The sequence below is a fragment of the Vipera ursinii genome, assembly GCF_947247035.1.
Source record: "Vipera ursinii genome assembly, chromosome: 10".
In the NCBI taxonomy this organism is placed as follows: domain Eukaryota; kingdom Metazoa; phylum Chordata; class Lepidosauria; order Squamata; family Viperidae; genus Vipera; species Vipera ursinii.
The window spans coordinates 9,801,147-9,817,622 of record NC_139520.1 but is presented as its reverse complement, the minus strand read 5'-3'; the positions used below and the strand labels follow the sequence as shown (position 1 = coordinate 9,817,622).

The 16,476-nt window shown below is 37.8% G+C and overlaps 2 protein-coding genes across 4 annotated transcripts in view; both read left to right on the top strand.

Moving 5' to 3' along the window:
- Positions 1-14,933, top strand: part of LOC310644897 (endoplasmic reticulum-Golgi intermediate compartment protein 1-like) — a gene marked incomplete at both ends in the record, with an annotated part of 54,058 nt that extends 39,125 nt beyond the window's left edge. Inside the window, one exon of the mRNA XM_083370230.1 lies at positions 14,811-14,933. Coding sequence (XP_083226356.1) covers positions 14,811-14,933 — 123 coding nt within the window. The remainder of the gene's footprint in view (positions 1-14,810) is intronic.
- Positions 1-16,476, top strand: part of WWOX (WW domain containing oxidoreductase) — a 554,700-nt gene that overhangs the window by 101,576 nt on the left and 436,648 nt on the right. The window lies entirely within an intron of this gene.

The following is a 16,476-nucleotide window of genomic DNA, read 5'->3' as shown; positions in this document are numbered from 1 at the left end:
ATTATTTGTCTTATCCTGGATGTCATTAGCTGGCTGAACAGACAGATAAAAATCACCAGAAAAAAGAGCAGTGCCAGGTTTTAGCAGAGTAAATTACAAGAAAGGAGAATATCTGTAGTTCAAGGCTGAATTGTGGAATCCTTGGTGTTCTCGGAGTGTGGTTGTTTGCTTGTAGATGTTTGCTTACCCAACTAGTTAACATCATCAATGTGAGTGAACTTGCGGATTTGCTGTAGACTGAGCTAGCTAGATTAACTCAGTTAAGAATGTCAAATTAGATAGGTATGTTTGGGGCAACATATAAAGATACAAAAAGCACATTGCACAACCAATGAACTTGAACGTTTCCTGATGGCTGACCTTCTCTCTTACTAAGAAGAAGAAGAAGAAGGGTATTTTCCAACCTAATTAGAGCCTCACCAAAGGAGATACGACCTCATAATTTGGAAACTCCTTTATTTCATTTACAAACCAGATTGCGAAAGGGGCTGAACTTCATTAAACCTTTTTGTAATCTCAGATTTCTGTGTAGAAATGCATCTCGTTTGAACCAAGCCAGTCACCATATTTGGTGATAGCAGTATTTCAGTCATTGCCCTTAATTTTCTTTTTCTATCAGAAACAGCAATAATAATAATAATAATAATAATAATAATAATAATAATAATAATAATAATAATAATAATAATAATAATAATAAACCTATGTTTGATTTCTTTTTGGAGATTAGTGTCCGCTCATGATATTTCTTGCAGTTCATTTCAGTGGTATTATTGTTTCCTTTTTCTTTCGCTTTTTATATCTTTAGAAGAGCCAGATTAATTTTCCAGCAGCTGTTCTCTATTGTTATGTGCATAAGCAAAGGTATATTAACACCTATGGATGAATAACACAGATATCCGTATAAGTTCCACACTTAATACCTGGTTGATTCAGTGCATAGTGGAAAAAGATTGAAGCCATTTTTTTTTCAAAGCAGAAATAAGTCACCTTATAGGGACAGGGATTTTTAAAATGTTTTTAACTTATTATTGGGGCTGCTAGTTTAATTCTTTTTAACTTTTGTATTATTGTATTTTTGATTTTGATTTGATTTGATTTAATAATATTTATATACCGCCCTTCTCCCGAAGGACTCAGGGCGGTGAACAGGGCAAGAATAAAAAATACAAAGTTACAAAAGTTAAAAAAGAATTAAATATATGCCCACTAAAAACAGTAAATACAAATATTAAAATAACAATAAAAAACCCCACCAATCCCCCATCAGGCCAGGCCGGCTTGTTGTAAGCCGCCCTGAGTCCTTCGGGAGATAGGGCGGCATATAAGTCCCAAAAATAAATAAATAAATAAATAAATAAATAAATAAATAAATAAATAAATAAGTGAATGCTATAGGCTTCAGGAAGCGCATCGGGCCAGTAAATGCTCAGCTTCAGTCAGTCGCCCAAACCCCACCCTAAATTAAGGGTATTAGGGGGTCATAAAAAGAAAAAAAATAGGTGAATCTTAAAAACTTTAATATAAAAGATATTTTGAGAGTATCATCATCTGTAAGATGACCAACTAAAAGTATTGGAGATATAGGTGATTGTTAAATTTTACACTTGTAATATGAGAATCATCTCTTTTTTCACAGGAGTGTGTGCATTTATACCTTTAATGTTTTTTTTTTTTTTTGCAAACAGCATCGCTGAAACATTAAAATAAATAGCCGTGCTGGTACAGCTAATTAGGCAAAAAAAAAAAGAAGCTATATTCAAAAGAAGTCTACTGGGGCAATTTGGAATTAAAAACTAATTTAGAATCTCTAATAACTTTAAGCACTGAACACTACAATTTGGACTAAGCATAGCAAAATGCTTTGTTTAGGTGATTGTAATTGGATCATTGGAATCCACTGAGCATAGGATATAATTGGCTGAGTAAAGAAGCACATCATTCTGGTCTTCTCTGGCTTTTTGGACTAATAGAGGAAATCTTGAAGTTCCTAATGAGATAACTTGCTGTTTGGTATCTCCAGTAGTTGGTTGGTATCTCAGACTAAGCCAGGTATAAGCAACCTTGGCTCTTTTATGACTCGTGGACTTCAACTCCCAGAATTCCTGATCCAGCTGTGCTGGGAGTTGAAGTCCACGAGTCATAAAAGAGCCGAGGTTGCCTACCTCTGTACTAAGCCATCATCTGCTTCGTTTGGTGTTGTATAATGTGGTATTATGCAAAAAACTAAATGTAACTAGTGGTATCTGGTGTCCAGTCATGTATCATCTGAGGCTGGAGGAAGAATTTCCTCCACTTTACCATACTGAGAAGTGGTAAACGTGTAAGTCCTTGACTTATAATCATATGTTTATTGACCATTTTTGCACTTATAGCCAGCGCAGCATCTCTATGGTCACTTTACAAAATTTGGGCGCTTAGCAACCAAATTGTATTTACAGTGATTGTGGTGCAATTATTTACGACCTTCCGAGCCAATTTCCAAGCAGAGTCAATGGAGCAAAGCTGGATTCACTTAATGACTGCTTGGTTCATTTAACAATTCATTTTACAAACTTCATAATTTTGAGGCGTTTTCCAATTTTGTGCGATAAAATGGAAATTGATTTTCTTGACAACCAGGGCATTGATTCTCTTAACAGCCAGAGCAGAAGTTGTAAAATGAGGCGCAACTGATGGAGCAAAAGCCTTGCTTAGCTTAGCAATGGAAATTCTGGTGCTAGTTTAGTTGTAAGTTGACTGCCTCTGCTTCCGGTGGATAATAATAATAATAATAATAATAATAATAATAATAATAATAATAATAATAATAATAATAATAATAATAGTAATAGTAATAATAATAATAATAGTTCAACCAATCAATTCCAACTTTGCGAGATCTTTTTTTCCTGTGAGAAGTTGAAATTGATTGACTGATTGAACTTTTTTTTTTTTTTTGCACACAGCGGAGGCCTAAAGCGAAAAGGTTTTATAAAACCCAGCTGAGGGCCTAGGACTGGGGCGACGGCATGCGTGCCCACAGAGAGGGCTCTGCGTGCCACCTGTGGCACATGTGCCATAGGTTCGCCACCACGGCCCTATACCATTTCAGACAAATGGCTGTCCAATCTCTTCTTAAAGATTTCCAGTGTTGGAGCATTCACAGCTTCTGGAGGCAGGTTGTTCCACTGGTTAATTGTTCTAACTGTCAGGAAGTTTCTCCTTAGTTCTAGGTTGATTCTCTCCTTCATTAGTTTCCATCCATTGCTTCTTTTCCTGCCTTCAGGCGCTTTGGAGAAGAGCTTGACTCCCTCTTCTTTGGGGCAGCCCCTGAGATACTGGAACAGTGCTATTATGTCCCCCCTCGTCCTTCTCTTCATTAGACTAAACTAGACTATCTCTTTCTAACTGTACCTATACAGTCACACAGTGAATGGAGATATAGAAACTTTAGTGTGGTACAAAAAGAAGATTTCTAATTTATGACCTCAGATCTTGGACCAAAAGATCTGATTTAACAGGAGTAGAAAAGATTCTTTCCTGAGAACTAAACAAGGTGGACATATGAATTATTCTGATCCAGTGTAAGGCAGGTTCATACCCTGGGCAAACTATAGAAAGAAACCCATGTCTCTTTTGAAGTTAGTGTTATTGTGTGTAAACTGCAGCAATGCAATGCAACTAGCACGTCTGGTGTTGAGCACAATATTGAACAAACAGCTGAGAATTTCAGATCTCACACCGGGTATCGTCTTTGGAAGAACAACTGTCAAGGTGTAGGTGGAAAAATTAAACTTAAAAGAGGATGGATGATGCCTGCCAGAAATGAGAGGATTGACTGAATATAACTTCTAGTTGGCAAGCAGCCGTCAAAGAATTACACTGAGACTTGACCTGATGATGCAGAATGAGTTATCCAAAATATGTTGAGGCATATTCTAGGCCAGTGTTTCTCATCCTCTACAACTTTTAAGATATGGACTTCAACTCCCAGAATTCCCCAACCAGCATGAGTTGAAGTCCATACATGTTAAAGTTGTTACGGTTAAGAAATACCATTCCAGGCAAATTTTGCTTATTGCTTCTTTCTGCTTGATGCAGGAATTAGAATTTGGATTTTCTAATATTGTAAAGATTTGCTTGCAAAACAGAATATTTTATATATTGCTTTAATCACATGAATGATAATCTGCCAGGACGTCATCATTTCGCAACTGAAACTATGATTATACGTATCACCCACCTGATGCAGCCTTTGATTCTTGCATTGTTTTCCCCCCTTTTTTGCCTTTATGTACCAATAAGTATATTTAATTTATTTATTTATTTATTTTAATTCCATTTATATCCCGCCCTTCTCCGAAGACTCAGGGCGGCTTGCAAGCTTGGCAGTAGCCTTCATTCTATGTATATGCCTGCTTATTAGGGCTTTCACACACACCCCAAGCGGCATTATTACAAAGTCAGCTTAATTGCCCCCAACAATCTGGGTCCTCATTTTACCTACCTCGGAAGGATGGAAGGCTGAGTCAACCTTGAGCCTGGTGGGATGCGAACCTGCACTAATTGGAGGCAGCTGGTGTTACTTAAGGAGGCATTAGCCCACTGCTCCACCAAGGCTAACTTTTCCAAGTTTGCAAATTGTCTATTCATCTTGTTCCTGTATCTACAAAAATAGTTGGCACGTTATTCTTGGCAATAAGTACAACTGTATATTCTTTAGGGCATATAGTGGGATGGGATTGAAGGGAAAGATAAGTTCCTTAGTAGAACACTAAATGTTTTCCATCCCTGGGATTTGTATGACAGTGATCATGGTTCATATAATTGTTTGGCCACTACAGAACACTTGTTAGATGCTTAGTTACCTCTCTAGCAAATTGTCACCAGCTGCTTGGATGAAAAATACACTATTAGATAAAATGTAAAAGGTAAAGGTTCCCCCGCACATGTATGTTAGTCGTTTCCAACTCTAGATAAGATGAGATGAAATGAAATGAGAAGAGATGAGATGAGATGAGATGAGATGATAAGGCAAGGTAAGGTAAGATAAGGCAAGACAAGATAAGGTGAGGTGAGGTAAGGCAAGGTAAGTTAAAAAGATAAGGCAAGACAAGACAAGACAAGATAAGATAAGATAAGATAAGATAAGATAAGATAAGATAAGATAAGATAAGATGACCTTTATTGCCATTTTTTACTGTGGGCACAACGGCACACATAAAAAATGAAATTTAGTTGCCTGCTCTCAAAGTGAACACTGTTCTGTACCAGCCTGGTACCGGCCCTGCAGATAAGGGAGGGACAACCCCTTTACAAGAAGGCAAGAGGCTGGAACTAAGCCTGCCAAATTTATGGACACAAAAGCAAACAGCAAAAACAAGATACGAACCATGAAACAGGAGCTATTCAAGCGGTTGCCTTCAGCAAACCAGCCCTCCCACGCATTCCCCTTTTAAACAGTTCAGGGCGTGGCTTCTCTCTGCCTCCTTCCGAGGTGCCCCATTGCCTTCCTCTGTTTACTCCTGATTGACTGCCTCCTGCGTCGGGCATCCTTGAACAGGGCCAGCTGTGGGTCATCTCCATCCACGCTGTCAGGCTCACACAGCTGGGTCTGCGTCGTGACCAGGTGGGAGGGGCCTGGCTGAGGGCTCTCATCAGCAGCCTCTCCAACACCCCCCTCCTCCTCCTCCTCTGAATCGTCCGACCCAACTGCCGAACCCACAGGCTGACCCTGAATCACAACAAACACATACATGACACACACTTAAAACATACTATATACAACATATATATGGAACCACACCCCTACATATACATAACACATAAATATTAAACACTGTCCATCTTGAATATATAACGGAAGGAGGAAGCCTGAGAGTTCACAAGGGTAATGCCATATGGAATGAAACTATGGCTGAATCTGGATGTTCTGTTAATGTAACAAAGGCTTCTACATATATTTAGTTTTGAAACTTTCCTTCTCTACGTGGTAGATACTAGCTAGTTGTTTGAGAAGTTATATAACATGACTGAATTTCATGGTTGCCCCTTGCAATATAACCTTCCACTATAGAATTAAGCGACGTGCCCTTGAGTTTTGTAGGGCTTTGCTAATAACTATGGGCAAGAAGTTTGCCAGGTGATCTAGCTCATTATCTGGAAATATTTCTTCTTCACAAGCTTCTTAAATGACTATAGTTTGAAGTCTCTGAATTGAAAGTGTTATCAGTACTTTTCTCTGGAATACATTCCTTCCTACCTTCTGCAAGTTTATTTTCCCTGTTTTGTCTTTCAGCGTCTTTGGTCTTAAGTGATTATTAATCTAATGTTTCAGAGCTATTCAAGGAACATCTTCATAATGAATGTTTCTGGATTTGATGTTGTAGAAAAATTGATGACAGGAATATTAAACATCTGGTCTACTCATGAAGCATAGCTTTATTTTTGCCCGATCCTCTTCAGCCTCAAGGTTTCTAACCCTGCATTTCTCTCTCTGTCTCTCTCTGTCTCTTTCTCTCTCTGTCTCTCTCTGTCTCTCTCTGTCTCTCTCTCTCTCTCTCTCTCTCTCTCTGTGTGTGTGTGTGTGTGTGTGTGCGTGTTTGTGTGTTTGTGTGGGAAAGAACATCTTCAGGTCAGTTTTGACTCTTGGCTCAAGACTGAAATAGTCCTTGGCAAGATTTCAGAAGTGTTTTACCATTGCCTTCTTCCTAGGTCTGAGAGAGAATGACTGGCCTAAGAGCAAGTCCCAGTTTCCCATGTGGCTCTTGGGAAAAATAATTGCCCACCCCTGGCCTTTAGTCTCTATGTTCCCACAAGCAGTCTAAATCCAACCCCTCTTGAATGCCATTAAATCATATATGTTGTTGTTAGTTGCGAAGTCGTGTCCGACCCATCGCGACCCTATGGACAACGTTCCTCCAGGCCTTCCTGTCCTCTACCATCTTCTGGAGTCCATTTAAGCTCACGCCTCCTGCTTCAGTGACTCCATCCAGCCACCTCATTCTCTGCCGTCCCCTTCTTCTATTGCCCTCAATCTTTCCCAGCATGAGGCTCTTCTCCAGTGAGTCCTTCCTTCTCATTAGGTGGCCAAAGTATTTAAGTTTAAGCTTCAGGATCTGGCCTTCTAAAGAGCAGTCAGGGTTGATCTCCTCCAGGACTGACCGGTTTGATCGCCTTGCAGTCCAAGGGACTCGCAGGAGTCTTCTCCAGCATCATATATATATAGTGCCAAAATACTGCTTACTGCTAGTTGACTAGACTCTTGTGCATAGGCATGAGCAATGAATCAGTTTAATTGGAACTTAATGTGTGGCTCTAGTCTTTTGCGCCTGACACCCAGTAGGTTATATCATCTTGCTGGCTAGTACTTGATTAGACAGGGAATGTCATTTCCATTGGATCATCAAAGCCTTCAATAGAACTAACGCTTTCTCTTTGTATTTATTTTTTTATTTATTGTTTTATGATCACGCACCAAGGTTTCATAGAATATACATGTAAAAAGTGTGATTGCATAGTTATAATACAATTCATTTTATGACTTGTAATATTAAAAATGTAGGAGACATGCTTGGTAGTCTTCTAATATGGAAATGATCTGTGAAATTCTATTAAAACCCGGAGATTCTATTCAGCCGTGATTGAACAAAACTTTCCGCTTTGTCATGAGATAGAGTTAGGATTATCTGCTTACGAAAAGAGCATATTCTCTTCTATAAGACAGCCCAAGTGCATAACAAAACAACTGTTCCACCGTCACCGTGCAAATATAATTTTAGAAGGGGATGTTGCTGTAACGCTCCTTCAGAGCCATTGATAGTATGATATTAAACTTGCTGGGTGTACAAGCCCTTCTGTGAGGAACAGAAAGGATATGTAAATAACTTAAAAAAAAATAAAAAGGATAAGAGTAAGATTAGCCTTCCTTCCTTCCTCCCTCCCTCCCTCCTAGTGGTGAAACACTGTGTAAAACTATTCACTGACCTGTCATGTAATCTAAATGGGAAAAAAATGACTATTCCAGATGCCATGTTGGGCCAATGTGTTAGGTCATTTTTCTCATCTCCTTCAACCATTTGGATCCTGTCCCCAGAGATATTAAATCAGTGATGGCGAACCTTTTAGAGACCAAGTGCCCAAACTGAAACCCAAAACCCACTTATGTATCATCGGGTGCCGGGTGGGTGTGGCCCATTGGGTGGGTGTGTCCAATTGGGTGGGTGTGGCCCATTGGGTGGGTGTGTCCAATTGGGTGGATGTGGCCCATTGTGTGGGCATGGCCACAGTGGTAACGGCAGACTGGGTGGGACTAAAAAGTTCAATCAATCAATTCCAACTTTGCAAGATCTTTTTTTTCTCATGAGAAGTTGAAATTGATTGATTGATTGAACCTTTTTTTTTGCACACCGTGGCGGAGGCCTAAAGCGAAACGGCTTTATAAAACCCAGCTGAAGGCCTAGGACTGGGGTGATGGCACACGTGCCCACAAGGAGGGCTCTGCGTGCCACCTGTGGCACGCGGGCCATAGGTTCGCCACCATGGTATTACATCATTCTCTGTTCTCTGTCATTATTCTTTTCAATGTATTGTCCAAAGACACAAAAAAGGAAGTATATAATTAGCATTTTTCACTGGGCTAGAGAATATCCAGCAGGTATGGAGGATACTGAATGGTATTTATGAATGAATGTCATTATTTTGACAGGTTGATGAATTAACATGCTTATTTCTGGTCAACTAACTTATAAAAGTGGTTGTGTGGGCTGGTCAGTCCAAATTCCTTTGGTTTGTGGTCACATCAGACATAAATTTGACTTGTTCTTCATTTATTTTTATCAGAGATACATAGTTGAACTATTAAGTCAAATCTGCACTGAGTATGCTAAGTATTCTAATGATAAATAAACATGTGGCATTTATATTTATATAGATTTGTTCAATTACTTTTCACTCATTTCCAAATTTGATACACTCTCAAATTTAAAATGAAAATTGTAAGTGTAAATATTTGTGGAGATTGAACCCACTCCTTTTCCCCCCATGTTATTTCCCAAGGCCAGGGGGGAAAAAAAGATATTTAAATACTGTATATGTGACATTCCATTTTAGTAGCTTTTAGTTTTGTTACTTTAAAAGCATAGTGTGTATTGATTCACATGTAACTTTATCATCTTTTGTATCTTTATTAAATGTGAAAATATAATTTAGTCAGACAATCACTTCTTTTACTAATTGAATTTATTTTAAAATGCCTTTAACTTTTGTTACAGATGGACCTGAAGAAAACCCATGGTATTTTCATGGTATCACTATGAAAAATTGGCAAAAAAAGAGAAAAAGTTGAAGGTAGATAACACCATCAACATGATAATAAAACAGGTCGATTTACTCTGCCCCTAGACTCCTCCACATTTTAAGATTTTAGAAAAAAAGTACAGGAAAGATCAAGCAGTTCCTCCATTCTGCTCTGCAACAGCAATGAAGAAATGATTGGAAATATTTTTCAATATTTTCATTTGATCTTCATATCCAAATCCTGCATTGGCTTAGTTAACCACAGCAACTAAATTATAACATGACTTGCTTCATTTTGGCTTGGCACCAAATCTGGATTCTTCCAGATTATAAAACATGGTTTATAATGTGACATCCTGATTGAATTAGAAGTTATTTGTGATTTATTTAGCAGAACATAATACTTCAGCGATCAGAATTTACTGTGAAGTATGAATCTAAACTCAACGCTGCTTCTGACTTCAGGGAATAAGATTTTTTTTTATAAATCATAATCTGAAATTTGTTTCAGTAAACCAACAGGTGGGATTGGACATAACATTAAATTGTTGTTCGTAAAAAGAAAAAGAAAAATCTGTACAAGAAAAATGGACAAAACCAAGCCATACTTTGGGATTGTGTCCAAATGAATTTCACTGACTTACCGGTACTAATAGTAGGACAATTACACTACTGTTACCATTCATAAGACAACTGAAACGAAAATTAGGTGATTGCTAAGGTAATTTTTACAGATTCTTAAATATTATTGGCTTATTTTTAAATTTAAGACTTGGAGAATAAGCTTGAACATATCTGGATAATATTGTTTGAAGATGCTTGAAGCATTTTTGAGCTTCGTATTTTGAGTTGTATACATAAACTCTATTGCGGGCCCAATTGGCAAAAGAAAGTTCAGGACTGCATTGGTTGGAAACATGGAGAAGAGGCCTCCATTCTGCAATGGATAGACAATGGCTAGAATGATGATGGTGACATAAACTGTACATAAATAAATAAAGATAAATTGTTAAAATGGCCTCCTTTTGACCTCTCAATGGGGCTATGTTCTAAAAAACTCTTTCCAATTTGAATCTTCAGTGCAAGGAAATAGGATATATTGATTTTTGTCTAAAGCAGGGGTAGGCAACCTTGGCTCTTTTACGACTCGTGAGCCAGCCATGCTGAGGGGAAAGAGAGAGGTTTCCATGCTGGCTCAGGAATTCTGGGAGTTGAAGTCCACGAGTTATAAAAGAGCCAAGGTTTCCTACCCCTGGCCTAAAGACTTACTTGTGAGTTCTAGAAAGGTTAGACCTTGGATTACTTTTCACCTGATTCACTCCTCATCTCAAAGAACCAGTATGAGAACAAAACATCGCTCCCAAAGACTTCGTTCACTTCCCATCTTTTCTTCATGCTAAATCTATTTCGAAAGCAGTCAAGAACATATTAAAGTCCTTCAGAAATTGTGCTGCCTCGTTAGGCATTCCTGTATTTCAACACGAGCACACAGAAGCACATTCACTGGTTAGCCTCACTTAGCAAATCTGAAAGTCCATCCTGTTAGGATAGAGCTGTGCGTCAGAGTTTTTTTTTAACAAAGGGGAAAAAAAAAGTTTGGGACATGTCCTATCTGACAAGAGAAGGGTCTTCATTTGGTTAAATTACAGGATGGTCTTTAAAATGAGTTTTTTGGGGCCAGGAAGGTGAGAATGAGTGAAGGAGAATAGGAAATGAGGGGAGGATGGTCACTGCACATGAGAATACAAATTGAGATCTGTAAGTGTATAATGTTACTTTGCTACGAGCCGTGTTACCTAAATGCCACGTTCCGTAGCATCAGCAGTTTTTTGCAGCTTTAACTTTACCAATGCCCTTGATGAGGTGCAGAGTTGTCAGTATTCTCATAAAATTCCCTCCACAAAGACTTATTCGGTTCCCTTTATTTCCTTAAGTGAACATCTGTCTAATTGTTCACCTCCATTGCTTTAGTGCTTTCCTCATGCTTTCTCTCTTTCCAGACAATAAACTTTATTTTCTTCATAAGAATTCCGTCTACGCAAGGTTATTAGGAAGCTCGTTGGCACCTTTTAATTTCTGGATGTTTTCCAGGAAGACTTTCTGCAGTAATTCCAATAGGTTGTACAGTGGTTTGTGCAACATAGCGAGGCAGTGTGTTCAGGTGTCCTTTTTTTTTTTAAATGTTGCCTTCTGTTTATAAACATCTGTCGGGAAAATGTTTCTGATGAAGCTTTCCTGTCCCTTAAATCCTTGTATTTTTGGACATACCAGTTTTAAAGGAACTGCAATTTGTGAAAGGTAGAAATTTGGATACTGTACAGCGAATTGGAATAAAATAGAGTAATTTAATAATGACTAAAATTACCGGCTGATGTTGGATTCAAAGCAGAAAGGTAGTGAAAGGTTTATCTATAAATAAGGAACTTTGCACTTTGAATCCAACATCAACTAGGCAAAGCAGCTTCCAGTCTTCGAAAGCACAGAGTGGGGTGGAGATATTAATTAATCATGCAAGCTCACTGTGGAGGTCAGAAGCATCTATAGCTATTCAGTGTTGTTATTGCTAAAATGGAAAATAGTATAGTATTGTCTATAGGGAAGCACCTTTGATATAATGCAGTGGGATAGAAGAAGAAAAAAACATACTCAGAAAAATTATGAACTTGAAGATACCAATCCTGATCCTTTCCACAAACCTGAGTTATCCCTACAACTGGCTGGGATTTGATTTGTTGTTTATTGTTAGAAATCCATTCATTTCTCATTTGCTTGTTCTATGTACACATATATTTACTAGGATAGTTGAGCTACACCATATGGTGGGGATCTACATATGAAGCTTGGATTAATCCAGTGTTGGAACAAATTCTTCCAGCGTGGGAGAAGACAACACACAGCCTAGGTTATTCTTTAATTAGAACTAACAGATTAACCTCATTCACACAAATCATGCTGTGATTGTTTTGCCTTTTGGTTACAAACCCACAACTCAAGGTTATGGATAGTCTGGATCTCCAGAACCCTTTAAATAAACTATAACTGTTTTTTTGGTTTTTTGTTTTAAAAAAAGCTTCAATGAATAAATAGGCAGAATGCTCTTTTATATAATATTATAATTTCCAAACTGTCTGTTTCAAGTGTTCTAGATATGGCCCTTCTCCAAACATCCCATCAGCATTTCAGAAAACTCCAGACAATTCACAACGGACTTTTTCATAATAAAAAATGTTTGGCATACATCAAGTCATTTTAAATTATCATGCCAGTTTAATGCAGTGGTCAAGGCATCAGACTAGGAACCAGGACGCTGTGAGTTCTAGTCCTGCCTTTGCCATGAAGCCAGCTGGATGTCCTTGGCTGGTCCCTCTCTTCAGCTCTAGGAAAGAGGCAATTCTCAAACCACTTCTGCAAAATCTTGCTAAAAAGCTGCAATGAATAGACCGGACAATCACCAGGAGTCATCATTGACTCGAAGGGACATACATGCAAAACAAAGTGATTTTTAAAAATTCTACTTCAGAATTTTAAAACAAAAACAAGGCAACAATAAACAAATCAAAACTAGAACTATTATTAATCTTTGTGCTCCATGTATGGCTTAATTGGTGATAGACTGGAGTAGATTTTGTTTTTACCAATGCAAAATCTTCATTTTTAAAAAATATATATATATAGAACAGCCCATAGTGATTGCTTCCTTATCCAGCCCAGTTATCACATATACATGCCAGTGAATGTTTTAAAAAAAATTGTATATGTGATATGACACATATTCTTTTTTTTAAAAAAAACCCCAAACCCCCCAATCAAATTAAGGATGTGCTACAATCTTAATCTAGTTTCTGCCCATAAACATCAGTGATCTTAGAGATGGTACTTTGTGTCCCATATAATCTAGATTTCTCTCCCCCCCCACCCCATTGTAATAAATAAATGTTTGGGTTTCCCTGGGAAAAAAAACATGGTGGTTACTATATAATAAAAATGAACCACTTGTCATCACTGCAGCTGACATTTATCAGCCTATTTGTAGGTGCTCTTTCTTTCTCTCTGTATAATATAGAACATAATTTGTCACTTTGTAAATACATTCCACTCTAAATTCCTGCCAGCATCTGTTAGCGTTTGAAGGATTAATGTGCAATGCAGCGCAGGCCTATGCTTTCAGGCAAAAGCATTGCTTACGATCATGAACCCTGGGAAGAGGGAGGAAAAAAAAAGAGAGAGCGAGAGAGCCGGAGAGCTCTTTCATATTTGGTTAAACACATTTGTCCTTTGGACATGCTCCAATCTATACTTGTCATCTGCGCAAGTGGTATTCAATGTCTCTACAGCTGGAAAATCTCTCAGTTTCCACCAATTGCAAGCAAATTGGTCTCTGACTTCTCGTGGGTCCCACACAATGCTGCATACAGCCAGCCAGCCAGACTTTCATTGAATAAATTCTTTGAGCAGTCAAACACCTTGCGTTTTCCAAAGGCTTAGAGTGGTTTATACAGCGGTGTTGTTCTTCTTTTAATTCTGGAGTGCGTGCAAGGAATTTAGGAACAGGCGCAGCTGAACCGCCAGTAAAATTCTACATGTCTTTCAGAGCGTATGAGTGGAAATCTAGAGTTAGCACGAGTGGTCATGTTTTGCGAGAATGGCTTTTCCATTCCACTCAAGGACAATTGGCTTGAAGGGCACATAATGCTATATGCAATGTGGCAGCTTCACAGAAATCCCTCAGTATTATTTTCAAGCGGTAATTTAGTTTATTTTAAATTATAATACTGCTAATATTTTAGTTTATAGTCCTACTTTAAAAAAAAGATTTTAAAAACCTTAATAATTGAGAGAGAGAGATGTTCTCTCAAATACAACCATTGCATAAAGAAGGGACAAACTAGATCTCTTTGTTCTATGGAGCTCTATGCTCCATAATTCTATGAAGCTACATTAAAGAACACTGTTTTAAGATAATATAATACCACTACTGATATTATTCTGTTTTACACAATATACATTTTTTAAAAAGCATTTTGCTAGCCAGGGATAATCACCCAAATAAAAATGCAGAGCTGTGGCTGGTTATAGACTTATGTAATCTAAATTTAATTGGTCTGCATCTTTTTAATTTTTTTTTCTCTTTGAATATGATCGGAAATATGTCTTAATGTTACTTAAAATATTGACTAAAAATAAGCAGCTGATAAAAATACCATCCCACGTGTGCTGAGCTTGTTGGGTTCCACTGTGTAAAACCCTAATAGTTGTACGAGAACTTGAAAACGATAAAAATAACATCTATATAATCATTTAAACCTTGGGAAAGGAAGATTGCAGTTCTGCTTGATGTTTTTTGGAGAACATCACTGCCTTTTTAGTGGTGGGCAACGGGGAATCGGAAGAAATGGGTTCATCGCAAGAATACTCCACTGTAAATCTCCCAGGGTCATAAAGATATTGCCGAATCTGCTCACCGGGCTGTTGTTTGGCAGGATTGTATTGTTTGTAAAACACTCCACGCAAAAATGTGAAATGTCTTCTAGGAAAATAGTCGAGGCATTGAGGAAAACAAGAAAAGAAATGAGCCCAGAATTATTCCAGCCATTAAGGCCTCTAATGGACCTCAGAAAGCTATCTCAGTAGCGTTGAAGGAACCAATGCTGTAAGCTGATCCAACATATCTTCACTTGGCTTCAACATTTTTGCACCGTCTGATTCATGTGCCCCACACAGAGGCCTGAAAAGTAATCTCATCAACTTCAGAAATACATGAATTGGCTTAGAAAGCCTGCCTGACATAAATACTCCCCTGCAGCAAGGGCATGCATTAGGGATTATAATATTTACAGTTCCAAACTGGAATGAAAGCATTTCCTTGTTTTCATCCATCTTGCATAGTGATCATTATTATGACCGACTGCTAGACATTCTTGGCTGTAAGAACTAATGCCTCAAAATCGCCATGTGTTATTCTAATGGTACACTTTGGTCTGGATTTAATTTCTTTGTGCTTCTTCAAGTCTTTTAGGCTGGTGTCCATTCAACTTGTATTCTTACGGGTTTATCTGCTCCACAAGGGATAGAAGCTGTTTGATATCAAATCCCCTTTAGCTTCTGCCCCTCCTCTCTGCAGCCTTTCCTTTTTAAACACATTTTATCCCTTGGACTATAAATATAATTTCCTCCGTCTTGCCTTCTGTGTTTCCCAGGTGTAAGTGACTGGAATTTGCTTCATTAAACTGGAGGACAAGCTTTCTTCTCTGCTACTGAAAGGGACATGTTTGAGTGGTGTACTATTTAGGATTTATTTGGGGGAGGGTGCATGGACTAAAGCTTTTAAATACCTGAAAATGTACACTGCCTATCTGTGGAGAATATAATTATGTACTAAATTAGCTAATGTCCACTCTGTGCTTTTTAAAAGTACATCTTACATTTCCTCTGCTGCCTTCCACCAGCACTTATATAACTTATAGGAACTGCAGTTTATTTATTAAGAGTCTTCAACTGTATATAAAACTCTAAGCAGACCAAGTAATGGTATTTGCTGAAGGATTCTTTATCATGTGAATTTACCTTTAGTCATCTATTATTTATTTCAGCTCTTTTATATGCCATTATAATAAATATTATGACAGAAAGCTTTTATGCTTCAACTTATTATAGTTCTCTTCCCTTCTTTGCAGTCCTTCAGGAAAATGTAACCACACTTTACCTATATTTAATGTAAATCATCCTTTGCATTAGAATGAAAAATCCCTATGAAAAAGGCTCCTTCAGTGTCGAGGCATAAATGCACAATCATGTTTACTGCCAAACTGCTGTAGCGTGCAGTGTTCATTTTTAAACAATCTTTAAGCTGTAAACTGAATACATTGCCTATTATGAAATTGCTAGCTTTCTGAGTGTTTTAACTTTTCTGGTTAAAACTTCTGGCTTGATAAGCATTTTTCTAAGCATGAGCAAAAAATATTACCAATTATATTCTAAACAGTTTTAATAGATTTGCTGTATGTAAACATGGAATGTTTTTGGAATTAAATAAGAATGTTGTCTAGTGCCTCTTCTACCTAGCATTGGGAGAGTTGGGGGTACTGGGGGACAATACTACAAGCTGTGTAAGAATTAAATTTGATTTTGCATATCATCAATCATATACTAAACAAACAAACCTCCTTGAATGAATGTTTTCCTTTGGCAACGCATTTC